At 54.7% G+C, this 26,831-nt stretch overlaps 13 protein-coding genes and 1 non-coding gene across 14 annotated transcripts; 5 read left to right on the forward strand and 9 right to left on the reverse strand.

The window, feature by feature from the left end:
• Nucleotides 1-428: 428 nt before the first annotated feature.
• Nucleotides 429-1,980, reverse strand: BO70DRAFT_358764 (cysteine and histidine-rich domain-containing protein). The gene is made up of 3 exons (XM_025542371.1): nucleotides 1,842-1,980; nucleotides 1,188-1,722; nucleotides 429-1,087 (listed from the first exon to the last, which is right to left on the reverse strand). Exons 1-3 carry the CDS (start codon nucleotides 1,945-1,947, stop codon nucleotides 775-777), a joined length of 954 nt encoding a protein of 317 aa, XP_025402570.1. The 5' UTR covers nucleotides 1,948-1,980; the 3' UTR covers nucleotides 429-774.
• Nucleotides 1,981-2,228: 248 nt separating this feature from the next.
• On the forward strand, nucleotides 2,229-2,531 carry BO70DRAFT_392954 (uncharacterized protein; the record flags this gene model as incomplete). Its single annotated transcript, XM_025546318.1, has 1 exon — nucleotides 2,229-2,531. One exon carries the CDS (start codon nucleotides 2,229-2,231, stop codon nucleotides 2,529-2,531), a length of 303 nt encoding a protein of 100 aa, XP_025402571.1.
• A 1,722-nt stretch (nucleotides 2,532-4,253) lies between these two features.
• Nucleotides 4,254-6,575, reverse strand: BO70DRAFT_358766 (transcription factor domain-containing protein). The gene has a single exon (XM_025542372.1). It carries the CDS (start codon nucleotides 6,323-6,325, stop codon nucleotides 4,349-4,351), a length of 1,977 nt encoding a protein of 658 aa, XP_025402572.1. The 5' UTR covers nucleotides 6,326-6,575; the 3' UTR covers nucleotides 4,254-4,348.
• Nucleotides 6,576-7,849: 1,274 nt separating this feature from the next.
• On the reverse strand, nucleotides 7,850-10,234 carry BO70DRAFT_426196 (ketopantoate reductase family protein; the record flags this gene model as incomplete). Its single annotated transcript, XM_025547759.1, has 3 exons — nucleotides 9,197-10,234; nucleotides 8,207-8,304; nucleotides 7,850-8,022 (listed from the first exon to the last, which is right to left on the reverse strand). Exons 1-3 carry the CDS (start codon nucleotides 10,222-10,224, stop codon nucleotides 7,850-7,852), a joined length of 1,299 nt encoding a protein of 432 aa, XP_025402573.1. The 5' UTR covers nucleotides 10,225-10,234.
• A 1,608-nt stretch (nucleotides 10,235-11,842) lies between these two features.
• On the forward strand, nucleotides 11,843-13,652 carry BO70DRAFT_415083 (MFS transporter; the record flags this gene model as incomplete). The annotated part of the gene is made up of 5 exons (XM_025547363.1): nucleotides 11,843-11,960; nucleotides 12,058-12,814; nucleotides 12,908-12,955; nucleotides 13,025-13,504; nucleotides 13,627-13,652. The coding sequence occupies exons 1-5, from the start codon at nucleotides 11,868-11,870 to the stop codon at nucleotides 13,650-13,652; spliced, it is 1,404 nt and encodes a 467-aa protein (XP_025402574.1). The 5' UTR covers nucleotides 11,843-11,867.
• Nucleotides 13,653-13,691: 39 nt separating this feature from the next.
• On the reverse strand, nucleotides 13,692-14,059 carry BO70DRAFT_127408 (uncharacterized protein). Its single transcript, XM_025537997.1, has 2 exons — nucleotides 13,934-14,059; nucleotides 13,692-13,873 (listed from the first exon to the last, which is right to left on the reverse strand). Exons 1-2 carry the CDS (start codon nucleotides 13,998-14,000, stop codon nucleotides 13,734-13,736), a joined length of 207 nt encoding a protein of 68 aa, XP_025402575.1. The 5' UTR covers nucleotides 14,001-14,059; the 3' UTR covers nucleotides 13,692-13,733.
• Nucleotides 14,047-14,169, forward strand: BO70DRAFT_t42. The gene has a single exon. It is a non-coding gene; the product is annotated as a tRNA-Leu (tRNA).
• Nucleotides 14,170-14,186: 17 nt separating this feature from the next.
• Nucleotides 14,187-14,887, forward strand: BO70DRAFT_127414 (uncharacterized protein). Its single transcript, XM_025537999.1, has one exon. The coding sequence runs from the start codon at nucleotides 14,397-14,399 to the stop codon at nucleotides 14,757-14,759; it is 363 nt and encodes a 120-aa protein (XP_025402576.1). The 5' UTR covers nucleotides 14,187-14,396; the 3' UTR covers nucleotides 14,760-14,887.
• Nucleotides 14,888-16,187, reverse strand: BO70DRAFT_127413 (uncharacterized protein). Its single transcript, XM_025537998.1, has 2 exons — nucleotides 15,927-16,187; nucleotides 14,888-15,849 (listed from the first exon to the last, which is right to left on the reverse strand). The coding sequence occupies exons 1-2, from the start codon at nucleotides 16,075-16,077 to the stop codon at nucleotides 15,017-15,019; spliced, it is 984 nt and encodes a 327-aa protein (XP_025402577.1). The 5' UTR covers nucleotides 16,078-16,187; the 3' UTR covers nucleotides 14,888-15,016.
• Nucleotides 16,188-16,288: 101 nt separating this feature from the next.
• Nucleotides 16,289-18,547, reverse strand: erg27 (the record flags this gene model as incomplete). Its single annotated transcript, XM_025539126.1, has 2 exons — nucleotides 16,289-16,586; nucleotides 17,598-18,547. The coding sequence occupies 2 exons, from the start codon at nucleotides 18,545-18,547 to the stop codon at nucleotides 16,289-16,291; spliced, it is 1,248 nt and encodes a 415-aa protein (XP_025402578.1).
• A 2,722-nt stretch (nucleotides 18,548-21,269) lies between these two features.
• On the forward strand, nucleotides 21,270-22,174 carry BO70DRAFT_392960 (DUF3237 domain-containing protein; the record flags this gene model as incomplete). Its single annotated transcript, XM_025546319.1, has 8 exons — nucleotides 21,270-21,311; nucleotides 21,373-21,400; nucleotides 21,458-21,492; nucleotides 21,555-21,694; nucleotides 21,746-21,764; nucleotides 21,822-21,924; nucleotides 21,986-22,005; nucleotides 22,052-22,174. The coding sequence occupies 8 exons, from the start codon at nucleotides 21,270-21,272 to the stop codon at nucleotides 22,172-22,174; spliced, it is 510 nt and encodes a 169-aa protein (XP_025402579.1).
• A 298-nt stretch (nucleotides 22,175-22,472) lies between these two features.
• On the reverse strand, nucleotides 22,473-22,904 carry BO70DRAFT_127605 (uncharacterized protein). The gene has a single exon (XM_025538001.1). The coding sequence runs from the start codon at nucleotides 22,830-22,832 to the stop codon at nucleotides 22,530-22,532; it is 303 nt and encodes a 100-aa protein (XP_025402580.1). The 5' UTR covers nucleotides 22,833-22,904; the 3' UTR covers nucleotides 22,473-22,529.
• A 718-nt stretch (nucleotides 22,905-23,622) lies between these two features.
• BO70DRAFT_358769 (emp24/gp25L/p24 family protein) lies at nucleotides 23,623-24,968 on the reverse strand. The gene is made up of 4 exons (XM_025542373.1): nucleotides 24,588-24,968; nucleotides 24,214-24,421; nucleotides 23,934-24,121; nucleotides 23,623-23,871 (listed from the first exon to the last, which is right to left on the reverse strand). Exons 1-4 carry the CDS (start codon nucleotides 24,783-24,785, stop codon nucleotides 23,854-23,856), a joined length of 612 nt encoding a protein of 203 aa, XP_025402581.1. The 5' UTR covers nucleotides 24,786-24,968; the 3' UTR covers nucleotides 23,623-23,853.
• A 386-nt stretch (nucleotides 24,969-25,354) lies between these two features.
• On the reverse strand, nucleotides 25,355-25,842 carry BO70DRAFT_358771 (uncharacterized protein). Its single transcript, XM_025542374.1, has one exon. The coding sequence runs from the start codon at nucleotides 25,778-25,780 to the stop codon at nucleotides 25,535-25,537; it is 246 nt and encodes an 81-aa protein (XP_025402582.1). The 5' UTR covers nucleotides 25,781-25,842; the 3' UTR covers nucleotides 25,355-25,534.
• Nucleotides 25,843-26,831: the final 989 nt, after the last annotated feature.

A 26,831-nucleotide genomic window follows, 5' to 3' on the forward strand; every position in this document is an offset into this window, starting at 1 on the left:
TCAGTAGTGGTTTACTTATCTTCAATGTTAATGTAAACTTACTTTACAAGATTGGGGCTCCGTCACCGTACGGCTCGCTGAGGGTTATTCTGTATGGGATTGTTTTCTCCATGGGTTTTCCTCCGTTCCCGGCTCCATAGAGCAGAGTTTTTAAGGCGTTCTTTCCCAGTTTATGGCCTGGCTAGGGTTTCTTTCCGAGAGGTTGGATCCCCATGCGTCTGGTCTTGGGGGGGAGTGTTACATTCTTTTTTTTTTCTTATATACCTTGTGTATTTTTTTTTTTTAAGAAAAAAGAAATACTTGAGGGTTTTTGTGTGGGCGATGTGGGATTTTCGATTGTCAGTTTCGCAGGGTCTGATGGTTTGGATTTTCGTATTGCTTGCGACTTGCGTAGTAGATTGATTGATTGGTGTGCTATGCATGCGGGTGTTGGTATGTGTTGCATTCTAGTTATGTTGTCTGTCTAGCTTTTTTCTAGTGGACATGTGGTACAGCCTGACGGTCTGCTATGTATGGTTGGCTGGCTGTCACTGTGCTTGCCTGATGGATTTGGCATCCATGTACTCCGTACATGCCATATGCCATCCCAATCACTGTCAGTGGTACGGTGTACTCTTATTGTCCCGTACCGTACTCTCCCATACACCCATCCAACATGCCATGGTGTGCATGTTTACTGCCATCCTCGATGTCATATCCATCCAAAACCAAAGTATAATCATTCGTCACGCTGCGGAACTCCAATCTATATCATCCTGGTATTCATATCATCTATCACACGCGTCCCGCATTGCCAATCTGAATCCGCTCGCCCGTCCACTTGTCATCGCTGCGCAGCACCGGCCAGCTGGTGCCGTCGCCCTTGACCAGGGTCAGCTCCAGCTTGGTCCCCAGCACGCGGAACTGCGACTTCTCGGGGTCGATGGGCGCGAACAGCTGGTAGGTGTCCGTGTAGCGCTTGTTGTCCGTCGTGGGCAGGTCCAGCGTGATCGCAGTCGCAGAGAACTCGACCTTGGCCTGCGCCTTGTCGATCTTTTTCAGGTAGAGGGAGACGTTCACGGAGGAGGAGGTTTGGTAGAAGTCGTTCCTAGAGATGATCATTAATCATGAGTCACTTTCCTTCCGGCCATTTATTGTAGCATAGCTTGCGTAGTTTTGGTTTGAGGGGGCACAAAGAGAGGGCATACCTGACTGTTTCCACCTTCTCCTCGCCCGCCGGCTTCCCCTTCCCAATAAACAGATGCTTCGTCTTCTCGACGCACCCCGGCAGGTTCAGGAACTCGTCAAACTCCAGCACCCGCCGCTTGCAGCACGACCACCCCTTGCTACCCTCGTGGAAGATCGGGTGGCCCGGGTGGTGCAGGCACTTCTCGGCCTCGCGGGCGATGCTGGCATCGTAGCCCTTGTTGCAGCCGCGGCGGCGACAGGTCGCGTTGGCGGCGATCTCCAGCGAGGGGTCGTCGGAGTCGGGCTCCTCGGGGGCGGGCGACGGCGCCGGCGGAGGGGCAATGGCCGGCGAGATGGCCGGTCGGGGCACCCCGCTGTCCGGGACGGGCGTCGCAGGCGACGGCGATGGCGCAGGCGCAGGCGCAGGCTCTTCGGCGACGGGCTTCGGGGGCTCGACGGGGGTGTCGTCGACGGTGGAGTGGGTGCCCGTCGTGCAGGGTGGGATGGCGAGGAATTCGTCGAAGGTGAGCACGCGGGGTTTGCAGCATTTCCAGCCTGGTGGGGAGGCGGTGGGTTAATTATGAGTCATGGATGAAAGGGAGAAATCAGGCGAGAATCCAATGCATGACAAGAACCCCAAGATCGGTCTTTGCTTGCTTGACAGATTCACTTACCCTTTTGGCCTTCGTGGAAGACCGGCGGGCCAGGGTGGTAGACACAGGGCTCGTCGGCGTCGGTGAATTCCTTCCCGCAGCCCTTGTGCAGACACTTGGAGGCCATCCTGGAGGGTCGAGACTCGAGACGCAAGACGTGGAGACGCGGAGACGCGGAGATGTAGAGAGGGAGGTTAAAGCAGACGGGCAGACCGCAGGCAGATCCGGATGGACGAAGATGCTCTCGTCGCATCGAGAGACGATCAGAAGAACGAACGCTGGATGGAGCCGCCCAAACGGGCTAGCGGGCCGAGCGGGCCAGCTCGAAGGTTCCATTGTCGGTCTTCCTCCTTCCATCACCATCATCATCATAACTCCGCCAATTCGGACAGCAACAGCAACAGCATCATGTTCCCCACAGCCATTCGTCTTCAGGCTGCCCGCGTCACCCTCTTCACCCGCGCCAACTGCGGCCTCTGCGACACCGCCAAACTCACCGTCTCGCAGCTGCACAAGCGCCGCCCCTTCGACTACGCCGAGATGGACATCCAGCTGCCCGCCAACAAGGCCTGGAAGGACGTCTACGACTTCGATGTGCCTGTCCTGCACGTGCAGTCCGTCGCGGGCGATGCCCTGTCCGACCCGAAGAAGCTGTTCCATCGGTGGACGGAGCAGGAGATGGAGACGCTCATCGACGCGGCGGAGAAGTAGCTACACTTCTGTCCAATACCATCATAAACACCCAACAGACGGTCGATTACCCGTCAAACGAGCTAGTTCGAGGGAACTGCTGCAGCTTTCTTGCGCTCTTGCCATCTCCAACGCGTTCGACCGAAACGTTGACAGCCACCGCGTTTGCACCACCGAGTCTACCCATCCATCCATCGGCCATCACCACCGCACACACACTCTCCTCCCCACCAACAAAAGCAACAACAGAGAAAAACACGCCATATAGAATCGATATACCCCTCACGTCCTCGCCACCAACACAATAGATCATAATACCGGCCCTCTCCATTCACCACGGCATTCTGCGAATGCGTTCGATCACGGCCCAGATCCTTGGATGAGTCGAGCACCAGACACCCGTTATTTCCCCCGGTACCCCAGGTCCGATAAATAGGCCATCAAGGAATCGGCCGGGATTGGAAATACATTCTCAACGCCTCCCTCATCTCAATCTTCATCATGGCCATAGCGCCTCATTAGCTACTGCAAACACTATACTCCACGCCGGTAACCCCCGTCCGTCTCACCCTTCGCGAACAGACGGGAACTTGATCTTCGCTGGGTCAGCATCATCGGCCGTGTAGAGCAAGCAGGGGGGGGCGACGAAACAATACACGCGGTATCGAGTATCCAGTATCGAGTATCCAATATTTCTACGTAGATAGATGGATCAATTAAATTAACCCAGTCCAGTCCAGCCCATGTTATCCCCTTCTACTCCTACGTATAGTACCTTAGGTATCTTCCTCGTAATCATATATATCAAGTCCAACCCCCCATCCAAACAACAACAACCACAACCACAACCACAACAACAGTCCCCCACCAGAAACCAACAATATGAATATCATGACATGACATGACATGACATGATATGACATAATATAATATAAATTAAATTATACAAAAGCATGAACATCCACACTCTTCTTACTCTATACATATATACCATCCCCACCCCCATCCCCATCCCCATCCCCATCATATCATGTCATCTCCCAACGACACCCTCCACCCTCCCCACCAAGACCAGATAAATCCCACATAAATAACAGAAACCAGAAAGACAAAAATGCAGTGAAATATATCAGGACCTTGAACGCGGCCGGTTGGTTGGTTGGTTGGTAATTGCAATTTTGCAAACCAGGAGGTTTTGTTATTCTTGAGTTGTTGGTTGTTACTCCTACTTGTTACTCTTACGGGATGTCTGATAGGATATCAGACATGATAAATCATAATCATAATGAAGCATATGATCTCTCGGATTAGATTGGAATAAAGACTGAAGGGGGGTGGATGGATGGATGGATCAGAGAAGAGGATAAAAGAAAATTTGAAAGATAAATGAATCGAGAAAGAGAACGGATTGGTGTGAGAGAATCCTATCGCTGATGTTTATGGATGGGTCTACTCTGTGTCTTACTATCTTACTAGTTACTCTATATGTATGTATGTATGTGTGGATGGATGGATCGATGCAAGTATGGATGTATGTATAGTGCTAGTAGTGATTATGAGAAGTGGGGGCTCGTGGCAACAATAGCCCGGACCCCGAGCCCGAGCCCGAGGCCCGGGACGATTGGCGGGGTGTTGGAGACGGGGACGGGGACGGGGACGGCCCGAGGAGTCGCTCGGAGCTCGGTCCGATATAAGTAAATACTAGATATACAGTTGGAGATAGAGAGAATAAGTATTTGAAGTGGATAATCTATCTCATGCCAAAAACCAACAGCCAGGATGTAGGAATATCTACCCTGCTGAGTCATGCCAAACGCCGGGTATCAAAACGATCGCGCTCACTCCACCTCGCCATCCAAATCCACCGGCAAGCTCTCAATCCAGCCCAGATACACCCGGTGACTGCCCGGCGGGTTCTTCGGCCCCCCGCGACTGCGCGCCGGCGTGTCCATCGTGCGCTCCGTCAGTCGGCTGCGCGTCTCCTCGTCCAGCCCCGCCGTCGCGTTGCCCGCCGCGCTGCGCTCCAGCGCCTCCGCGAGGCTCTCCAGCGTGTTCTGGCACACCCGCGCGGCTTTGGCGAGGGGGCCGCCCGTGGGCCGGAGGTCGCGGTACTGCCGCAGCAGCGAGAGCACCTTGGCCCAGCACTTCTTCAGCCGCAGCGCGCTGATCAGCCGCGGGTTGTTGAACTCCGGCGTCAGCAGCTTCGCCGCCAGCACCACCGTCCCGCACGCGTACAGGTAGTCCACGTTCTCCCAGTACGGCGTCCCCGAGCTGCGCCACGTATCGTCGTCCCCGCCGTCCAGCAGCCCGTCCTCGTTCTCTTCGATCGCGTCCACCAGCTCCATCGCCACCGCCGCGCACTTGATCGACGTGTCGCGCACCATGTTGTACACCATCGGCGAGTCCGTCGATCCCGCCTCCGTGCCCGTCATGTGCGGGTGCCCCCCCGGGCGGCAGCTGCACTTGGCCGGCAGGGCCAGGCCCAGCGCCAGCAGGGGCCGGTACAGGCGGAGGCGGATGTACAGGGAGCGGGCGCGGAGGATGTCGCACTGTCGCCGGACGATCGGGTCGTCCGAGGGCTCGAACTCGCCGTCGGCCTGCAGGAACGAGGGCAAGGAGACCTGCCAGTCGTACAGGAGCGCGTCCGCCTTGAGGAACGGCGCGACGTCCAGCGCCAGGAGTTTCTTCGCGGCGCAGCTATCGTGGCGCACGCGCGCTTCCGTCTCCCACGCCATGATGCCCTCCACGTGGCCGTACAGCCGGGCGCACGCGAGCAGGAACTCGATGACGGACGGCCGGTCCCCGCCGGCGCTGGGCGACCCGCCCGAGACGGAATCAATGTAGTCAGTATCCAAGTGCGTCGGCAAGGGGACTTGCAGGGGGTGGGCGATCTGCGGCGGGATGCCGATCTGCAGCGCCAGCATCCGCTCCAGGATGACGGCGCTGTGCCACAGCCTCCGGCCCAGTTCGCGCTGCTGCCGCTCCCGGCCGCTGGGCCCGCCGGCCTTGGACTGGAGTCCCAGGAGCTGCATGGAGCGGAGGGCGTACCCGACCAGGGCCCATGCCTGCTTGGGCTTGCCGGTCGCGTAGAGATACTGGCCCTGGAGGAAGAGGCACTGGACGCGCATCCAAGGGCTGTCCGACCAGTCCGACGCGCTGGTCAGTCGCTGGGCGTGCTTGAAGAGCGACTCCAGGTAGCCCTCGTCGATGCGGCTGTATCGCAGCCCGGACAGGCTGAGGACCATCATGAGGATGGCATGGAAGCCACTCGACCCGGCGGCGACGTTGTGGATGTCGCCCACCTCGTCGCAGGCGGCCTGGAACTCGGCCAGGTCGAAGATGGGGCCGTTCACATACTCCCGGCCCAGATAGGTCGCGATCAGATTCTCCATCAGGTCCGAGGGCAGCTGGGCGGGAGATTCGGCGATGCTGGTGTCGCGGGCGTCGGAGCGCGGCCCGTTGGCCAGGCCGGGGGGGCGCAGGGCAAACAGGTCCTGCTCGACGGAGGCCTCGGCCTTGAACCGGCCCGTCCGGTCGTCGACAGCATTCTGCAGGCGAGAGATGTGCGCGTTGATGCCGGAGGGCGGGGAGTGAGTGGCTGTCTGGTAGCTCTGGTCCGAGGAGACGGAGTATATCTCGACCGAGTCGTCGCGATCGCGGCGGGGGGGGGCAGGACGAGGGCGGTTCTCGGCCCCGCGCTTCTCGCGCGACTGACCGACCAGGGCGTTGGGAAGATAATCGCGGGTTCGGGGCCGCAGCTCGGACGACGGGAGGGGGACGACCACCTCCATGGTGTCGTCCGGCGCGTGGGCCATCTTGGTCCGCTTGTGCGAGCTGGGGGAGGGGGGGCATCACCGCATCAGTATGGGTATGGGCCCACCGGCCACGGGAAGGACAGACCCAAACCTACCGGGGGGGAGGCATGTCCTCAGGCTTGTAGGAGCACTGGCCGGACACGCGCCGTTTCTTGCATTCTCCGCAGGCTGGGGGGTCAGCGTGGCCGGGCTGACCGGAAGGGGGAGGGAAGGGGGGGGGGGATACCAGGTCTGCCCCTGTCGCATCGCCGCTTCTTCAGGCGGCACATGCAACAGGGGGTTCGGTTGTCACGAAACAGGTCGGACATTTCCGACTGCAGCTTTCTTGAAAGTGGCAGCGAGGGATTTCGGGTGATGGTGGTGGTGGTGGTGAATGTGGTGAATGTGGTGAATGACGGGTGATGGTATCCCGATCTCAATCGGGTAATCGGGATCGGGGGAAGAAGGGAAGAGGCTCCGTGGGGTGTGGAGGGGAGGAAAGGGAGGGAATAGACCAGCTATGGAGGTACCCGCAGGTCAGGACAGGAAGGCGAGGGGGAGGAACCGGAGGGGAAAGAGAGAGAGAATGGAGAGAGGAGGGAGAGATCGTTCGTGTTGCGGCGGGCGCGTCAACTGGCGCCGCTTTATTGAGGGGGGGCTGTGGCTTGCTGGCAGTTGCTGGCAGTTGCTGGTGGGTGCTGGCGGGCGTCGGTGCCCCTTGTTCGGTTGATTGTCCAGGGGCCAATGGGACTGAAAGAAAGACGGGGATGCTCGGCGGGTGAAATCACAGCCCGTGTCTGACTCCGACTCTCTCTCTCTCTGTCTCTCTCTTTGATCTTCTGACAGTGACAGCTGGTCTCCGTCTGGCCCTATAAATAACCCTCGTCTAACTGCCTGATTTCCTCTCCGTCGCCGTTCCGGTGGCCTCTGCGCCGGACGTCAACCGTCACCGAACCCACAACCCACCAGACGGGCCGGGGCCCGGAGGATCCTAACCTTAACCCGGAAGACACATCCATTCAATGGGATCCTATCCTCATTCATTATGACTATGAACCACATAAATGAACCCCTGGTCTGGATACAGACTGTCAGTCGGAACTACCTATCTTGTTCGCTAATGTCTCACTTTCATTACTACCTTTACTTACTATTGAAATATTACCCCTGCGATTCCATAGTTAGTTACTTACAGTATCCAACCATCCCAAACCTCCCTGGCCATCGGCCTCGTTCATGGTTCCGCCCCCACAGCAACCATCAACCAGCAACCAGCAACCAGCAACCCATTCCTCCACCCCCTCTTAGGCTTTCCCACTCCTAGGAACCGACTTACATATACAGAGCATCTACGGAGCTGGTTACCAGGACTTATCCATCCCAATCAAATCAGGAAACCCAACAACCATTTATACTAGTAACTAGCTAAACCACCACCACCACCACCACCCCTAACAATAATTGAAAAAAATAAAATAAAAATAAAAAATAAAATAAAAATAACCTACACACACCCCAACACGAAATCAAAAGTAACCCATTCCTTTACCCATCACACCCATGACTCCCCTCCTGCGCCGAATCCTTGCATCCGTTCGCACACAACTTGGCGTGTCCCACCGCGCCGGGATTCGTGCAGTGGAAGAGGATGTTCTTCAGGTCTTCGTTCTCGTAGCCCGTGCCTTGCAGGGCGGTGTTAAGGTCGGATGTGGTGAAGCCTGTTCTCGGATCGTAGTAGAGGGGGTATTTGTTAGTGTGTTTTTTTTTGTTTTACTTTTCCTTTCATCTATCTATCTTTCTTTCTTTCTTTCTTGTTGGCGGGGTGGCTGGCTCGCTGGCTGGCTCCATCACGGGGGATGGATGATGGATGATGGATGATGGGGATAAGGGGGGAAGACGTACCCTTTGAGTTGAGAAGCTGGTCCGAGCAGTAGTCGAAACTCGGGGTGCAGGTTTTGTCTGCGAGGCCGAGGCCGGTGAGGGCGAGGCTGAAGAGGAGGCTGAGGAGAGTGGTGGTGGTGGTGGTTGTTTTCATGGTTGGGCTGGAGGAGTTGTGGGAGGGGAAGGAGGGAGGGAGGAAGAGGAGAGGAAAGTGTAGGGGATGGATGGGATTTGCTAGCTTTATAGGTGAAGGGAGGTGAGGCGAGGTGCGTGGTGGTTCTACTGCTGGGATGCATTCTTGATGATATCAGGGTTTGCGGAGCTGGAATGTCAAGTGGTATGTATGTATGTATGTATGTATGTATGTATGTATGTATGGGTGCCTGGATCGAGATGGCCGGCCGGCCAGGGCTGGTATGTCGACGTCACTGGGGTAGATGGTAAATAGCTGAGGGAGTGGAGTGGAGTGTTGATTATGCCAGCTATATATGAGCTTAAATATGAATTGTCTTTGTATACTCGATACCCGGACAGAAACATCCTCAACGCCCAGACTGAGGTAGAACCGGACTACCCACGCAGGCTATACTTCTGAACATCAAATATAAGTACATATATCGGACCAACTTCGGGGGTGTTGGGGGGGGGGGGGGGGTTAATAATGATTGAGGTGGTGGTTGTGGTAGTTATAATGGTAGTGGGGGAAGATATAGGAAGTAGTCTTGTAAATGGTATCAACATTGTCTATAGTATAACCCGGCTCCAGATTACCCCATAAAATTAAATTTGTCGGGGTCCCAGTAGAGTTTAGCGCTCGATCATAATGCTTGTATCCACGCTTTTCGAAAAGCATCATATTCCTCGACCTCGATACAAATCCTCCTTTCCACACCAACAACAACAACAACAACACAATACCATCATCTCCACCCCCTCGCCAACACCAACCCCATCACCATCTCATTCCCCACACACCCCACCCCGACCTCCCTCCCCCGCCCAACCACCCACCCATTAATAAAGCGAATCTCCGTCTCCCTCCCCCTCCTCACATCCTCACGCATACTACTCGAATTCGCCGCCGTCTTCTCCACCGTGCCCCTCACCGCGTCCTCAATCGCCCGCACCGAGAACAGCTCTGTCCGCGCCTCCGCCCCCAGATGCGCCAACTCCGGCAGCCGCAGAAACACCGCCGAGATCTCCTCCACGAGCTGTCGCTGGAGGGGCCAGACCGAGGGGTTTTGCAGGATCGCGCCGTTGCGGACGTCCAGGAGGGCGGTGAGCGGGTTGAGCACGCAGTTGGCGGCGAGTTTGTGGAGTTGGATCGGGAGGAGGGCGGACCAGGGGAGGAGGGTGCCGTTGAGGAGGGAGGCAGTGAGGAGGGTGGTGCTTAGGTGGGTGGTTGATGGGGAAGGTGTAGTGGAGGGTGCAGCAGGGTTGGGATTGGGATTGGGATTCGGGTTGGTGGGCAGCGATCGCTCGACCTCTCCGATGGTGATGGTCCCATCCAACCCGGCAAGGATCCCATGAAAAGGAGCAGCCAGATACACGCCGTGACGCACGATGCCGAACATGTACGCTGGACGGGTCGCGGGGTCGGGGAAGATCTCCTCGTCCAGGGCCTCGATCTGGCCCATGCCGTTTTGAAATAGACAGATCGTGGAGGCTTTCCCCAGCCGGTGTTTGATGGGGTGGAGGGCGGCGATCATGGCAGAGGCTTTGACGGTGACGATTAGGCAGTGGATTGGGGGGTCGGTGGTCAGACTTTTCTGCTGCTGCTGCTGCTGCTGCTGGGGGAGAAGCTCCCAGTCGTATCCGGATGTCTCGTGGACGGGCCCATCTTCGCGGATCTGGAGGGAGAGTTTCCCGTCTCGGGCTGCGAGGTCTTGGTGCAGGCCCTCGCGGTGGAGGAGGAGGGTGACTCTGGGGGGCGAGGGGAGGGAGCGCAGGGCGTGCGCGACGAAGCAGCCGATGCTGCCGAGGCCGAGGATGTGGATGTGGATGTGACTTTGGCTTGTGGGGGGGTGGTCGGAGGACATGATGTGTTTGTTGGAGTAGAATGCGCTGGTGCTGACTGCCGAGAACGCGGGAAGATGGGGTTATTTGACCAACCACTCACTGGCTCGCGGGTCGGGTGGACCCCGTTTGTCCCTAGGGCGTAGGGCGTAGGGCGCATGCCTAAGTGTAACAGAGCGGTTTATCACAACTCGGCGGAAATGGCGAATCCCGTCGTGCATGGTTGTCCTATCTTTGATAGGGAAATGTCAGAAATAGAGGTATAGACTGGAAAGGTTCGGAAGGTTTCCTTTTCGGTTTGATACATGAGCGCCCACTGCAATTTTCTTCCAGGCTTGCTGGACGCCTATATGAGAGGAAGATTTCCTATCATCAGAGGAAGTGTTCTTTGAATTGTGGTTTTGGTAGATACTAGAAACTACTTTGGCAGTCGAGCAACTCCTTTTCTAACGACTATAAGAAAAGTACTAAAAAGTTTATTATTATTATATACAAGAAATATCCAGATCACTTCTGGAATAAGCTGTCCTGTATATAGAAAGAAAAGTCTCTCTGTTAATTATTAAAAGTGTCAAAAGAACACACAAAAGTATGGGACTTAACTCAGATACTCCTTGAAGTAAAATTATTTGAAGAAGTTTAATTACTTATAACAAGCCCATGTTGGAACAAGTATATACGATGGCGGCGGATTCCAATGACTGAAGTTGAGGTGATACACGATGAACTTCTCCCAGTTGAGGAAGAATGGGCCAAGAACCTAAAATGGTCTTCTTTTGAGAATCTACAACTGTCTCCATCCTATTCACTCACAATTTCAAGACTTGGAAGATATTTCTAGCTGTGAGGGGCAATGGCATGGATTTGGCGGGGCTGGTCTTGGATTCTGTTTTGAAACGGCGATTCCTAGGTGTAGGGGTTTCCGGACGCTTCGCCTGTATAAGGACTATATTCATAATATAGGATACTTTTAGAAAAGAGAAAGTTTTTTTTTTTTTTTCTGAAATTTGACATCCCTACTTTGTACAGTGGCTTCGACCCACTATCAATCAATACATTAATATCCGAGGGCGGCTGCGGGGGACCTGGTTCGGTTCTCCTTCTGCGAGGGAGTCTGGGGTCGAGACTTCCAATAGGATTGAGGTTTCAGTGGGGATGGGGGGGGGCTGGAGGACCGGCACTTGCGACCAGTCTGGAGAAGTGAGTGATTAAAGAAGAGAAATAGGAGAAATTTATCTTACCAACGTCTGATTTCTCCCCCATATCTAGATATGCTATGCTTTCTTGTCCGATATCCAACGGGTGGATCTCATTAGGGCTGGTCGGCAATTGTTACTAACAAACCCTGACTCACCAACCTTGAGTAGTTAACCAGTTACTAACTGCTAACGGATGCACACCTCCACCCAGTGGGGATTACATCCGTATTCAGGACAAAATCAGTCACCATTGGCCAGACTGCCGATCTGTATCGACATGATACCGGATCCAGTCTCTGCGCAGTCTGCTCCTATGTCGGCGAGCAGCCCGAATGTCCCATCGTGAAGAAAACTGGCCTCGGAGGCAATGCCGATCTCGACTATCTTGATTGATTTCCAAGCAGTGGGGAAATTTTTATTCTCCATGTTTTGGACAATGTACCTGATTGTGTTTTTAATGAAAGAAAATGTCGGAAAAAACGACAATCTCCCTGCCTGCGGATTATCGCAATCCGGCCTCGTTTGAAGAAAGTCGGGAGAATCCATGCAATTTTTCCAGGGTATGTATGGCAAGGCAATATCTCTCTCCTGCTCTGGCTGAGTGAGACGAGCCTGGAGCTTTCAATAGTCTGACAGAGACACTAACCTCGACGACAGAACCGCAAACTCCACGTCGTCGTCGCCGGGGTCTACTTCGTCTTCAACAGCTCCCTGGGCTCGTCACTCTCCTCCGGGGCCGACGATGAAATCGCCCGCCAGTTCGCCATCCCGCGCGATGGCCTCAAGATGGTGCTCCCAACCTCGCTCTACATGGCCGGATTCGCCGTTGGGCCGCTCCTCTTCGGCCCCCTGAGCGAACACGTTGGCCGCAAGCCCGTGCTCGTCGCCACGTACTCCATCTACCTCCTCTTCACCATGGGGTGTGCCCTCGCATCGACCTTCGCCCAGCTCCTCGTCTTCCGGTTCTTCTGTGGGCTGGGCGGCTCGGCGCCCAATGCTGTCCTGGGCGGGTTGTTCTCCGACATCTACAACGACCCTCACCAACGGGGGCTGGCGATGTCGTGGTTCATGTTCGCAACCACGTTTCCCCCCCTCCTGGGCCCGATCATCTCGGGCTTCGTGTCGACTGTCTCGTGGCGGTGGGCGTTCTGGGCCGGTCTCATCATCGCGAGTCCGGGCTTGCCTTTCCTTCTCACCATGCCCGAGACATACACGCCTGTTTTGCTGCGGCGGGGGGGGGAATCGAGTGATGATTCTTCCAAGGCACAGACACAACCCTCCATGCTCTCGATCCTTGGCCGCCCCTTCGCCATGTTCTTCCAGGAGTCGATCGTCTTCTGCTGCTCAATGTATCTTGCCCTGGTGTATTCCACGCTGTATCTCTACTTCCAAGCATACCCCATCGTCTTTCAAGGTACGTCAATATATATACTAGTATATACCTCTTTCACCGTCCGACCAAACCAAAACCAACCATTCACTCACTCACACTCTAACCAACCCACAGACCTCTACGGAATGACCCCAGGAATAGGCGGTCTCGCCTTTCTCCCCAGTAAGTCCCCCCTCTTTTTCACCCTCCAACCCAACTAACCCTCCTCCTCCTCCTCCTCTTCCCCCCCAGTCCTCCCCGGTTCCATCCTCGCCTTCATCGTCTTCTTCCTCTACAGCTCCCACCACACCAAGGCCCTCCAAGCCGGCCACCCCTGGGCCCGAGTCGAAGAATACCGCCGCCTCCCACTCGCCTGCATCGGCGCGCCCGCCATCCCCATCGCGCTCTTCTGGCTCGGCTGGTCCGCCAACCCGTCCCTCAGCCCCATCATGCCCATGATGTCCGGCGTGTTCTTCGGCTTCGGCTACCTGCTGATCTTCATCGCGCTGCTGAACTACCTCACCGACGCCTACAAGCAGTTCTCGGCCTCCGCGTCCGCCGCCGCCAGCACCTGTCGCTCCGTCTTCGCGGTCTGCTTGCCCCTCGCCACCACCGCCATGTATGGCACCCTGGGCATCGATTGGGCCAGCTCCCTGTTGGGGTTCTTTTCGGTTGCCATGGCTGGGATTCCGTTTTTGTTTATTCGGTTTGGCGCCAGGATTAGGGCTGGGAGTAGGTTTGCGGGGAGGGCGAGGATGGAGGGGGGGGTGAGGTTTAGGGTAGATTATAGTAGGTTAGGTTGGGTTTGTTTTGTTTTGTTTTGGAAAAGGAATTCATAACTTAAATTATAACAGTCTTTTCAGGATTATATATAGACTGATGGACAACATTTGATTAATTTAGCATATTAATTAAAAGTCTCATATTGTTCCAATCGTTTCTCAGCTGTATCTGCCAGATACTAACAGCAACCAAACCGCATCACACACATACTTACATATATACACCACCAGGAGTCCCAGGCACAACACGTCTTAAAATCCAGATACCCCAAATCAGACACCAAACACCCAAGAACATCAAAACCAGATGAGAATCCGCCTTCATACTAATTAGTACCTTACTTTCATTCATCCATATGCCACTCACTCACTCACTTACTGATATCTGCTTGTCCGTCGGACGCGGGGTGTGAGGGTGTGTGCGGTCGCAGCAAAACCAACCACATGTCAACCCCTCAACAATTCCATGTCTGGATCAACAGCCATCAATCAGGCAAGATGTCCGAGCGGTCTAAGGAGCTGCACTCAAGAGATCATATGACCTTGTTCGCTTCAACAAAAAGTGAATGTATTGCAGTATCGTAAGATGCGTGGGTTCGAATCCCACTCTTGTCAATATTTTTGGTTCTTTCCCCTAACCCTTTTCTTTTTTTTCTCTTTTTTTTTTTTGCTATATTGTACAGAAAGAGAGAAAGGAATACTCTTGCTTAGTCTACTCCCTTTCCAAATACCCTCGCTATTTACTGGTTTTATTTTCATTTTCATTTTTGTTCCCATATTGGTAGAGTGGCATGGTGTTTCCTAAAAGTCTAGATAGATACTTATATATAGATATTAGATAGATGGAGGGGGAGATGCGGATTCACATCCGATTCCTACCTTACCTTTTCTGCTGGGTTTTATGTACGTTTTTACTACTGGTACATTGTATTGTAGTATCTTCTGTAGTCGATCATCTCAATTACACCACGCCCCCGTCCATACCTATCGAGTACCACCCACCATTTACAACTTGCAAACGTACTCAAGAAAAAAAAACATTAAGTATTTATATTGAGAGCATGGTACTGTCCATGCCCAGGGCCATCTTGGCCACAGCTACGGTCACAGCCACGAACCAACCAGCCAGCCATAGCAGATACCGTGTAAGGCCATATGAAGCCCACCCAGTTCCTAATCCGATATCCAACCATCCAATGTCGTAAAGGCATGAAGAAGAAAAAAAGCAATGAAGCAATCAAGCAGTGAAGGGCGTCCAACACCAGACCCCAACCAGCAAGTGATATACACGAAACAAATACACAAACGTCAGAATTTCTGCACAGAATCATAAGCCAGCCCCGTTTGTGGGACGGGGAGAAATGTCCCTGGTGTGGGAGGAGAGGAGCGCAATGTCAAATTGCGACAGTCCTATAGCGAGATGAGACGGCAGTGATGGGTCATGTCCACAGGCAGGCAGGCGTTAAAACCACATCACACCCACAACCAAGCCAATTACAATGGCCATGCAGCTCCCCCGACGCATCGGCTCGGATTCCTGCTGGAATCCCGCGACTTTCGACTGCCCTGCAGCCGTGCCTGTGGTGTTCTGCGAGGGAACCGCTGTAGCCATTGCATGGGGGACTAGCGACATATCGGTGCTATTGGCCGCTAACGCTTTCGGCGAAACCCTCTGTTCGCGCGGAATGTCCCGGCGTGGGATTTCGACATGCGAGGAGCCGTTGTCGGGTCTCGAGCTCGACGGACTGGCACCAGACCAGACCGACACGTTGTCCCAGTATTCGCCCCCGGCGCGGCAGACCTGCTGCCACGATGCACGGGAAAAAGTCATCAACCATCGAGAGGTCTCGACTATGCTGCTGGGGGGCGGTATCGTGCGACTGCTACTGGGCGGTACCTCGGGGAGAATCCCGTCGGACGGAGGTTCAGGGGTAAGGGAGGAGTTGATGAGAGGGGGAGGAAGTCGCGTAGGAGATTTCTCAACGGCATGGCCTTCCGCTGGTAATGACTGGAGCACCGGACTTTCCGATCGCTTGACGACCATCGCTTTGAAGGCGCGAACCCCTCTCGTAAACGCGGACGACTCCCGGGCCGGAAACAGAGACTCGGTGTCGAAGACAGTGGCCGCCTCGAATGTGCTCCGAGAGGGAGCGTCCACGGCGCAACGCCGCGGTCGAGCGGGGCGATCGTAATATGTTTGGTAGTATCCATCCAACAGCCATGGCTTCCACGGGCCCCCAGGCACTCGTAGCCTCGATCGCACATCAGCCCAACTATCTTTGACTCGAGACGCCTCTATACGGCCAGAATTGTCAGCTCATTTGAACCCGTTTGAACCAGCCAGAGTAAAAAAAAGAGGGGCAAAAACGCACGTCGGACCTCGCCGCGGGAATAACCAATATACCCCAGCTGCAAGTTATACAGATCCCACTCCTTCGCCAACGACGGCACCAAGCTGATCAGCGAGAAGATCAAGAGGGCCAGAAACGGAATTGCCCCTGGTTTCTGAAGCCCCGACCGCATGGTCCCACGATCCTTGCGGCGTGTGTGCCCGGACTCGAATCGACTGGGACTGGGTGCGACGAAAGGGACAGGAACGATTTCTACCTATCTACCACCCGATGAGGATCCCGCGTGCTTGTGAGACGGGAAGACCAGGCAGCTTCATTGCCAGCAGCGGGGGAGGGAAGAAAAGAATTCGAAACGTCGATTCAGCGAGGGTTTCTCGGAGGGTTTATGCAAGATGCAAGGTGCGGTCTCGTTGAGTTTGGTTCGCCGGTCGGTGTGGTGGGTTGGTGGGAGGTGGAGGAGGTGTTGGGACTTGGGACGGACGGAGCGCAGTGGTGTGGTGGTCTGCGCGTGGAGCCTTGGATTTCTTTGCGCCGGGCTCGGTTTTTTCAGGGTCTTGCGCTGGAGATCGTCGGCGTCGGTTTCTGGGCAGGTAATGTCGATCACCACCTCGAGCGGTCGGTCGGGTTGGACGGACGGGTTGGCACGGACGGGGAGAGGGGGGTGTGTTGAGCAGGCGCGTTCTGGGATCGAGCCCCCGGCAACGAGAGCAGACAACACCGGATGGTGGGGGGGATGAGGCAGGAGGAGGGGCGTTGCGAGGGTCAGCAGGAGATAAGTTGATGGCAGAGAAGAAGAGAAGAAGAAAAAGAAGAAGATGCAGCAGTCGATCACCGCAATGACGTAAAAGACAGGCAGGGTCGCAACGCTGCTGGAGATCGGGGTCGTCGTATCGTTACGAGTTGGGGCCGGCGAACACTGGATAGTTATTTACCAGATACCAGATAGATATTGGAGATTTGATGGCCCCCTGGGCCTCCCCTGACCGTCCAGAACAGGCAGGCGCCCGTCAATTCTCGGGCGCACAACCGCCTCCTGATTGATTGATTGATTGCTGGTTCAGGAGGATCGCGTCTTGATTAAGATTGGGGTCGAAGGGAACTGCTGCCTGTGCCGGCCCGTGCTGCCCTCGCCGTATTTTATCCCGTCCCGCCCCGTATGAGCTGCCGCCGTATTTTATTCCTCGGTGGGGTGTTGCCTCAGGCGACGACCGCGGTCCCGGGCTGGCGACGCCCAGATGCAACACCAACACCAGAACCAGGTCTTCTACGAGTCACCCGCGGGGTACCATGACATCAGCACATAACTAATCGTTCTAATCGTTCCTCTCTATTAACATCGTCGTCACTGTATCGTGGGGCTTGACCTCCTCACGCTCATGCTATCCACAGGTAAAGCCAATCAGTCACCAGAACGCCGTCCAAGGATAATACAGCAAACACAAGCCCTCCCACAGTACAATGGCCCAGGTCGTCCCCATATTAGACCTCTAAGGACACCGGAGTAAGCATATACAGGTCGTGAGTAGGCCGTCAACATGCCCAAGGAGACATCAAATAGGGTTCAGCATGCTCGGATCGGGCACGGCAGGCGCCAAGCCCTCGCTGGTCGCTTTCCCCGCCGCTGATGCCGGCGAGGCGGTGCTTTTCGCCCGCGGGGCGACATTTTTCACGGTCACGGTCGTCCGAGATGACGGCGTTCGACTACCTTCGCTCCGCGACTTTTCATCCCGGGGCGTCCCCACAGCCGTAGTGCTCCCGGCCGCACTGCTTCCTTTCGCTCCCCGTTTCACCATCTTGCCCAGGATCCCCACGATCTCCGCCGCATCTTCAAAGCTCTCGTCGTCCATCCCCTCCTGCGCGTTGTACACATCGGCGATGGCCTGCTTGGCTAGTCGTCGGCAGGCGTGGGGGTCATGGAGGCAATCGTAGAGGTAGGCGGCAAATTCGAGCTTGATGGACAGTCGCAGGGGGTGGGATCCCGGGAGAAACCGTTCAGCCAAGAGAGATGCATGGTTGAAGCATGCCGTCGCGGTCGGAGTGTAGTCCAGCGCAGGCAAGATAAAGGCAGAAACCGACGGGGGAGGTTGAACGGGCGCAAAGCCTGGAGGTGCTTGTGTAACCTTGCCTCGCGGCGCACCGCCCGAAGCCGAACCTGGTTTCCCGGAGACTGTGATCACGTCGGCGTTCGGGTGGAATGAAAATCTCGATTCCGATTCCTTAGACGGGGACTCTGCGGCGGGAACGCCATTCGACACGGATGTGCTGCTCGGGAGGCCAACAACGCCTGGTAGGTGGACGGCAGGCTGGTTATGGAACAGGACAAATATGTGGTAGAACGAAGCTCGCAGCTTATAACCGAGAATCTTCAGTTCCACGTAGCCCTCCACCAAGGGCAGGATCAATTCCTCCAGAATGAGGAGGCCCTCTCGGGAGAGCCAGATGATATGATAGTACAGTTGGAGCGACTTGGTCTCTCGGGTAGGGTCCAGACGCCGCAATCGTCGTGCGCGGACAAGTTTCTTGGAGAGCATGACCGACAGCCCGAGGATCTTATAGAGCATGGCCGACAGGAACGGGTTCTCGAGGCTCGTGATGGCCGCGAAGTTGGCCAGGGCCTTCTGGTCGACCTCGGAGGAAGCCATCCACAAGGACAGGGAGGCGGTTTCTGTCGGACGGGGATTGCCAGCCAGATTAGCCATATTCATGGTACATTGACATAACAGGATGGAGGTTATCGGTCAAGTGTAACCCGTATAACTTCCAGGCGGACAATGACCCTCTCACAGCACTGGGCCATCCAGGAGTAGTCAGATGGGCGGCCAGTGGCCAGGGATTGCCCATCACGCCAATATAAATATCAAAAGGAATGGAGCGCGAGTGAAACAGCAAAGCGCCAAGGACCTGGAGTCTTACCTCGGACCCGCGCGCACAGTGTATAGAACAAGCTCAGCTGTCGCAAACGCCGGCGCTTCCCATGCTCGTGTTTGGCTTCAGCCAATATCCCCGTTTAGGTTGCCAGCTACCCAATTGGCAGACTCAATGGCAAAGGGCAATGGGCGAGTGCGATCCGCGGATCGGGTTCGCTGTGCCGGTCTCTGTACTTCCCGCTCGTACCTATCGATGTCGCTTTTCAATAGGCCCGGATAGCCGATCAGTTGTGCAACCCGAAGATTCACAGCGTTTGAAAACAGAAAGCCACCAACCCAACCGGAAAACGGGTATGTTACATATGTCAGCAATAAGTACACCGAGCGAAAAGACGAGGGCCAGATGATAAGCGGATGTACAGTGGATTGTTCTGGAAAGCACAAGTTAAACCGAAGCGAAGACCATCAGAGCCAGTGCGTCTCTAGTTAACTGAAACCGCCCGGCCTGTCCTGTCAATTGGGCTGCACACAAGATTATGTGAGACGGTCAATTAACTCCAGGTGTTCTGCAGAGGTGAAAGAAAAAGGAGGAAATTAGAAACGCAAGGTACGGAGAAAGGAGCTATCAGAGGGACGAAGGGCAAGGAGCTCGTGGTTATGGAGTGGGAACCAGTCTCGACGCATCGTGTGCAACTAGGAGCGGTAAGGCGTCGGTCTGAACTTCTTGCCAGACAAGCTGACAATGGGATATCAAGTCCCGGTGCTATCTCACAATGAGGCAGCTGATGGCTTGACCGGTCAGGAGAGCAAGTCCAGTCCAACGTCCGTTCCAATTGAGGCGCGGATCTCCGGTCGCTGCTGCGCGAGGCCTGGGAAATAAGTAATGTTCGTAATGAACGACCGTGCGGAGCAATGATGCAAGGGCAAATTACCTGCCCGAATCGATTTCCGTATGGATGGCCACTGCAGTCCGGAGTAAGGCCGTGCTAATCGCGAGTGGTCTGGCCGAAGGGCGGCAAATCCCCACTATACATATAAGGCGACTGGATCCCTGGGATACAATCATTAGATTTGAGAAGCCCATCATCTCATCTACTCCCCTCTCTTTCCCGGACGTCTTCCAAGACATCCAAGGTCGGGCACCAATTGCAGCACTTGTCCGTAACGTCATGGCCATGGGACGCAGCGCGGCGAGGAAAAAGGAATTACGAAGGGCAAGGTGGCCTGTTGGTTGGTCCCGTCTCGCAGGCCTGGGGATTTAGGCGGAGGACAGCGCATCAGTTAGTCCGATACGTGTCAGAGCCCAACTGCTGAACTTCCCTGGCCTGCAGCTTCTGATCCAGCCGGAGGGATGAGATAGGCATAGCACGGTGGATCGCCTGTCGCCAGCCTCTGTCCGTCGCGGCGTCGGCAGCGAACAGAGTCACACATGGCCGCGAGCAGTGTTGCAGACCGAAGGGGGCGACCAGAGCGGACCAAATCATGGGCGGTGCCTGAGCGAGCGCGCCAGGGGGACGGGTCGCCCGACTAACTGCAAGCGTGGAAGCTCAGCGTCCGCGCGCTTCTTAGCCTGGGGATGGCGGCAGAGATAGACTTGCCCCGACGCATGCTGATTGCTGACAGCTCTGCCACGGCCAGACTGCCAGCGTGGCACCCGATGAACCAGTTGCGTATTACTTGGGGCTGTGAGGTCAGCCACAGAGCCACAGAGCCTGGTTACGTCTGATGAGGAGATGATGATGGTGATGATAATGATGATATCAGTGGCTTCATGATGCAATCATGAAAGGACAGCAGGACTTTGAAGATGGGGAGAGTGATGACCGATGGAATTGTGAGTTGATTGCGATCGCAACAGCCAAGATGCCGGCAGTTCCCCACCGCCTTCCTGGCCGCCGGAAGTGCCCGGGTTCTTTCTCCGACAATTACCGGCCAATTGGATTGTAGGACGGCCTTAGTCAGCCGCGGCCAGCTGGTCCTCCTCGCGGTTTATTATTATTTTGCATCGATGGGGATCTTCAACCCCGAGATTGATGCGGTGATCGGACAGCTGACAAGATCGAGGGCACTCGGGGCCTGGATAGGCTCGCCTGTGATGGCTACTCGATGGTGGATGGACTAGTGGGTGACTGCAAACAGTCGCAAGCTAGACAGCATGGGTAGATAGGGGGGGGGTGAAGCGGGTGAAGCTGCTCTCGAGCACCTGCCTGTCATGAACAGACACTGTATAGACTCAAGTAGACAGCCAAGCTTGCGTCATGAGCCCATTGGGGAGAGAAAAGGAAAGAATGCACCGATATGACGAGCATTGAATCACTGATCTCTGGCCGCCATAGGCTGGCAGTAACTAGCGTGTGGGACAGAAAGCAGAGAGACCTCTCATCCAGTGCGGGGCTTAACACCGGCTTAATCCACTCACCAAGCTGTCCGACAACCTTCTCTCCTCCAACAGACTGATCAAGACGGATCATCCAGATCAACAAAAACCAACTCCATCATGTCTGGATTCCCTACCCTTCAGCCGGCCTTTACCTTACAGGTAAGCGAACCACATTCGTCCCTCTCGATACTTGACCTGACTAACTTCGTGTCCGCGATAGGTCACGATCGATGCCCCGCTCGGCGTCGGTAGGTCTAGCTTATAACAGCTGGATTTATCTATCCTACGATGCTAACCCAGAGAAGGCAGTGCCTCCAGGAAAAACAACCTGCAGGTCGTGGTAAGCATCGTCGAACCCTTTATTATAAGAGCGAGTCCACTAACAAGCTCGCCTGGCCAAAGCCCATGACCGGCGGATCCGTCAAGAGTGCTCCCGGATTCTCCCCGGCCCTGGATGCCGAGTTTGTCGGGGTGGGCAACGACTACATCCATGCGGATGCTGATGGCAAGCACCTGCGTCTGGATGCCCACGGAGTGATCAAGTTTGTGGCATTCATCCCGTCTGACCGAACAGTCTTCTAATTCTGCAATAGGCCTAAGGATAGCGAGGACGTATGCGATTGAGACATCCAATCTCCCTTTGAGTGACGGCAAATAACGGGTATCCAGCTCATCTACCTGAACTACACCGGCGTTGGCACGCTGCTCCCTGAAGTGCAGGCCGTTTTCGCCGGGACCGCTCCCGATGGCTCGACCCCGTTCAACAGTGTCTGTAAGTAGAGTCGAGTCAAGCCAAGCCAAGTCAAGCAGGACACTAGACTAACGTTATCCAGTCACCCACATCACCTTCGAGGTAACAGCATCGATCGATACAGCGAAAGCCAAGCTAACGACAACAGACCGGCAGCGAGCGCTACAAGGACCTGGAAAGCCGGGTCTTCGTCGCCCAGGGACGCTTCAACGTCGAGAAAGGCAAGCCCACCGTGGTCGAGTACCGCGTCAGCCAGGTCGTCCAAGGTTGAGGACATTGGAATGCCTACCATACCCGTACAATAAAATGTCCGCATGTCTCACGCATGTACGAAGTAATCACAGCAACGACAACGACAACAATCCCCCCTCTCCAATTTTCCGGTAAAATATAACACATACACCCCCCCCACAAACACCCCATAGATAACCCCAAGTACTCCCAGTAGACCAGACCCGACCAGACCAGACCATACAACAAGAGCCATCATCCAGTCATCCCCCCCAACAACGGTCTCCTCTCATCCTCCCCCTCTCCACACCTCCCTCCTCATCCTCCCCCCTCCCACCCCACAACCCCAACCCCAACCCTCTGAACGAACCCCCCAACCACGAGTAGCTGCATCATCACCACCTCCCTTCCCCCGCCACCTCCTCCCCAGCACCCTCGCCATCCACACCCCCAGAACCAGTAGTCCCAGCGCCGCCAACGTCCCCGCCACGGACCCCACCCCCGTCAGAAACGTGATCGTACTGACCTGACACCCGAACGGCACGGCCCGGAGCTCCCATCTCTCTGCGGCCCCGAGCGGGCAGATTTGCGAGGATGTGAGTGGCGCGAGGATAGGGAGGTGGGATGGATTGGGGACACAGGTTGAGGTCTGTTTGGATGGATAGTGTTACGTTAGTTGGTTGGTTGTTGGTTGTCATGGGGTGCGGGGAGGGGAAGTGAGTGGGAGTGGGAGGGACAAAGACAAAGCATGGGTGGTGGGTGAGTAATGGAATAGTGCCGGAGGGGGGAGGGGGGGGGGGGGTTACAGATAAAGAGAATGAGAATACAACGAATGAAAACAAAGGCTTGGCTTATTTTGGCTTGGCTTGATTTCACTGATTAAGTAGTTTATTAAGAAAAGACAGAACATACCACCGCACACCAGCTACACGGGATATCGCCCTCGAGACAATATCCGCATGATTGTCTGCGCCAGCAGAGGTAGAAGAGGGGGTCGGATGCTGCGAGTGCGGAGGAGGAGAACGAGGGGTAGGAGGTATTCTTTGTTGATAGATCCATTTTGGTCTGGTCGCGGGGCGATTTGGAATCGCATAGGCGTGGGGTTGTGGAGATTGTTGCGGTAGTGGTGGTGGTGGTGGTAGGATTGTTGTTTATTTTCTTTGGGGTCGTTGTCGTGCGGGGTCTCCGGTAGATGTCATGTCATGTCATGCTTTGGTTAGCTTAGCTTATCTAGCTTGTGCTTGCGCTTGTGATTGTGCTGCTTGGGGCTCTGGTGCCTAGATAGATAGTACGTTACTTATCTATGAGATTTTGTGCTACTGCTAGTACTTATCTAGTGCCTAGGATTAGTGCCGGTTTTAGCTGCATAGAGCGTAGGGGTGGTGACAAGGATTATCTAGGGAGATAGTAGCTGTTTAAGATTCAGTGGAATCTACAGTATTTGTAGGGTGTTGGATCTGTTTTTTTTTTAGCCGAATTTATATCGGTCACTTTTTGAAGCTGTATAGTGTATACATCAATCGTTTATTTTGGATTGTATCCCATACCAGGGTACTAAGTATCATCCAGATGATCTTAATCGTGAAGATAGAGATAGAGATAGAGATAGAGAGAAGGAAAGAGATTCCACCATTCGATTATAAGAATGTCAAGATAAAACACCCCTTATAATATCACGCTCATAAATACACCCACCCATCCATCCATCCATCCATCACTCTAGACAACCCGCTTGACCTGCATCAATGTTAGTGATTTCTCGAACGAAGACAATACAGCACCACACCGGCAAAACTCACCTCGAAGAATCTCTTCAGCCACCACACCTGGAAAATACCCTCTCCGATCAGCACAGCCAGCTGGAAGATACTCCACCACTTCACCCGCGCGTTGGTGCTCTCGGCCGTGTTCCGGTGCACCCGCTCTCTCACAACAATGTACGACTGTTCATCCTTGACCTGGGCCAGAGCTTCCGAGAGTTTGCGAACTGGTGCGAATAACGGCGGTTAGCTTCGGACTTCATACCACAAAATGGGGTGGTTGTTGTGGGGTTGTTGCTGGGTATCCCGGGTATCCTACCTTCAGTCTCCAACGGGTCCTGATCCAGTTCCGATTCCGGGACGTAGACGATTCCGTGAACGTTGAAGGACACCTCCTTGGAGTTCGACGACCATCCCTCGTTGCTGAAGCAGTAGACGTATTTGCCGTCCGCGTGGGCGTGGAACGAGTAGTCCTCCGACGAGATGGCGTGCTTGTAGTACTGGCGGTTGGTGTTGGGGTCCTCGACCTGCGTGATTGGAGATGAATATTAGTGAGTGTTCTGCTCGAGGAATACTTTTCGAGAGCTCGATTCGCTTTAGGAGAGCTTCAGGCTGGCTGGCTGGCTGGCCAACCGATCTCCGGAGCTAGCCCGGTCGGAGCGATAGGGGGAAGAGAGAAGAGGGAAGGCGTACCCAAAAGTCGATCTCGAGGTTTCCGCTGCCTCCGAACTCCCGGTCACCGACCTGGAAGGTGACAGTCATGGTATCATCCTTGTGCAGGGACTCGTGGAAGCATTCCCGGGAGTGAGCGCGGAGCTGGATGTTGTGTGCGGTCACGGTGGTGATCCACGCCAGCGCCGTGATCAGGACGGTCGTTGCGGAGAAGCGCATGGTGGGCGGTTGTTGTTTATTGTTCCTCGTTCCGGCTGCAATTCGAGATGTCGACGGGGTGTCGGTGTCAGAGAGGCCTTCGAGAAGGTGAGGGTGGAGGTGGTGGAGAGGTCGGCCTGATAGGTGCACTTCCGTCCCAAGACGCGCAAGGTGGTCTCTCACTCGGTGCTGCGCTGGGAATTCGTGACGCTCGGACCACCACCGCCTAGCCGTCCGGCGCGCTAGTCCCGGGAGGTCTATATAAGGTTGGGACTGGGATTGGGGGTGCTTGCTTTTGCTTTTGCTTTTGCTTCTGGCGATGAATTATTTCTTTTTCTTACCGTGACAAGAGAGGCAGTTGATCTGAATGGATCAAGCTCATTAGTTGATATTGGAAATACTTTGGAGATAGTATTGTAGAAACTAAAAAGTCGGGGTTTGTTTCGGTTATGAATGAAAGCATCTATAACTGAGCAGAGAAATGTTTTGGCGCTGCACAGAAGAATTATTTTAATGTTTGAGTAAAGAGGCAGCCTAGTTGAATAATGAATGATCGAACCTTCCCCCACAAAAGGTTTGATATTAAGCTGCTACATTATATTCCCTGACCAGACCAGGACCGTCTCCCGCAGAGTATCTCAAAAAGGATATCACCATCGTAGGATAATCGCCGATAAGGGTCACCTCAAGTCGAAGATATTGGTCGCTCTCCTGGGAAAGCTTGGTGTGGTGTTGACCCCATGCGATGGGGTGACTAGTTACGGGATGGATCACTGCTGCCGATGGTCTGGAGAGCCGGGATTGACTCTTGTCAAGCAGTAGTAACTAGGTTGGACCGTGCTAGACTGCCTCTGTGACCTGGGATCGACTTGTAACAGGTCCAAGTTCAAACCCTGCAACAGTATTCGAGTAATATCTACCCGATTCACCAAGCATAGCTCTTTAGAAACTCTGTACATGATGTGGGCCTGTGAATGTATCTGGATAACCAACCCACCTAAAGTCAGAATCGCCATACGACAATTACCTCCAGAGCAGCGAACGAAGGGAAGCCCAGGAAGACCAGTGGCAAATAGGCTGTCTTTTCCGCCACAGTCCCATGAAGTACCATGTGCTTTAGAGTGTCGAGATAAGGTTTAGACATTTCCTTCGCCTTTATATATCCTTTGCCTGTTACTTTTCGCAATCTAGTGTCGCCGGAGAAAGGTGATCGTAGCCCCGAAAGATTGGAAACGTGGATTGCATTGACAAGAGTACATGGTGCCCCCTAGACTCTCGAATGGATACCGTCAGCTTGCCAGGATCAAATAGAGTAAAACAACGGAACGTTCCATTCCTCCGGAGAAAGCAAAGTCGGGTCCTTGGTGATAAGTAAGCGGTCTAGATCGAGGATGATGCATGGAAGTGAGAGCCGTTCGAAGTCCTCGATCACTGGCCACGCCACACACGATGAGTAAGGGAGGGCTTTCTTTGCTGGGCATGATCCAGTGTGGTAGAAAGTGTGTCTCGGGCGTGGGGGACAAGGAATTCGCTGCGTGATTTTTCCTGGCCAAGCTGCTGCTGTCTTTTCCCGGTGGGCGTCTCCTCCGCAATCCGTGGATAGCGTTCCCAAGGCTCGAATGTGAGGTGTACGCGTTGGAGAGGCGCTTTGTGACATCATCCGCCGTTGGAACGGCCTGATGATTGATCAACTCCTGCCCAGGAGACAATAACCCAATTCTTCGGAGTCCAACTATTTTCGGAAGTGCGAAGTTCCAGGAAGTTCGAGAAGACGAACAAGTCTGGCTAGGATTGGGGAAGTCCGCGATGCCTTACTTCTCAGGCTAACCAGATCGCCTGCAGAAGTCCGGCGGAGGGGCGTTTCTTTTCTTTTTCTTTTTTTTTTTCTCTGACCACACTAGCATGGCGAGTTGGGCGTACAACAGTCCTGGAGTTCATTTCTGGCTGCCAGTGCAGAAGAGGTCCTGAAACCGGCATCCGTAATTGCTGCAGTGACACAGCAAACAAAGTACAGGACCTGGGGCAGTGCGGCAGTGCGGCAGCAGCAGCAGCAGCCATCATGGATGG

The sequence above is a fragment of the Aspergillus heteromorphus genome (genome assembly GCF_003184545.1).
Source record: "Aspergillus heteromorphus CBS 117.55 chromosome Unknown BO70scaffold_3, whole genome shotgun sequence".
Lineage (NCBI taxonomy): Eukaryota > Fungi > Ascomycota > Eurotiomycetes > Eurotiales > Aspergillaceae > Aspergillus > Aspergillus heteromorphus.

Coding starts and splice junctions, on each gene's coding strand:
- BO70DRAFT_358764 (XM_025542371.1), bottom strand. CDS start 1,947: ATGGCCTCCAAGTGTCTGCACAAGGGCTGCGGGAAGGAATTCACCGAC. Junction 1,723..1,841: donor CTTCCACGAAGGCCAAAAGG/GTAAGTGAATCT, acceptor CCTCCCCACCAG/GCTGGAAATGCTGCAAACCC. Junction 1,088..1,187: donor GAGAAGGTGGAAACAGTCAG/GTATGCCCTCTC, acceptor GATCATCTCTAG/GAACGACTTCTACCAAACCT.
- BO70DRAFT_358766 (XM_025542372.1), bottom strand. CDS start 6,325: ATGGCCCACGCGCCGGACGACACCATGGAGGTGGTCGTCCCCCTCCCG.
- BO70DRAFT_127408 (XM_025537997.1), bottom strand. CDS start 14,000: ATGTGGTTGGTTTTGCTGCGACCGCACACACCCTCACACCCCGCGTCC. Junction 13,874..13,933: donor CGACGGACAAGCAGATATCA/GTAAGTGAGTGA, acceptor ATTAGTATGAAG/GCGGATTCTCATCTGGTTTT.
- BO70DRAFT_127414 (XM_025537999.1), top strand. CDS start 14,397: ATGGAGGGGGAGATGCGGATTCACATCCGATTCCTACCTTACCTTTTC.
- BO70DRAFT_127413 (XM_025537998.1), bottom strand. CDS start 16,077: ATGCGGTCGGGGCTTCAGAAACCAGGGGCAATTCCGTTTCTGGCCCTC. Junction 15,850..15,926: donor TTCCCGCGGCGAGGTCCGAC/GTGCGTTTTTGC, acceptor CTGGCCGTATAG/AGGCGTCTCGAGTCAAAGAT.
- BO70DRAFT_127605 (XM_025538001.1), bottom strand. CDS start 22,832: ATGACAACCAACAACCAACCAACTAACGTAACACTATCCATCCAAACA.
- BO70DRAFT_358769 (XM_025542373.1), bottom strand. CDS start 24,785: ATGCGCTTCTCCGCAACGACCGTCCTGATCACGGCGCTGGCGTGGATC. Junction 24,422..24,587: donor ACCTCGAGATCGACTTTTGG/GTACGCCTTCCC, acceptor CCAATCACGCAG/GTCGAGGACCCCAACACCAA. Junction 24,122..24,213: donor GGACCCGTTGGAGACTGAAG/GTAGGATACCCG, acceptor TATTCGCACCAG/TTCGCAAACTCTCGGAAGCT.
- BO70DRAFT_358771 (XM_025542374.1), bottom strand. CDS start 25,780: ATGGCGATTCTGACTTTAGGTGGGTTGGTTATCCAGATACATTCACAG.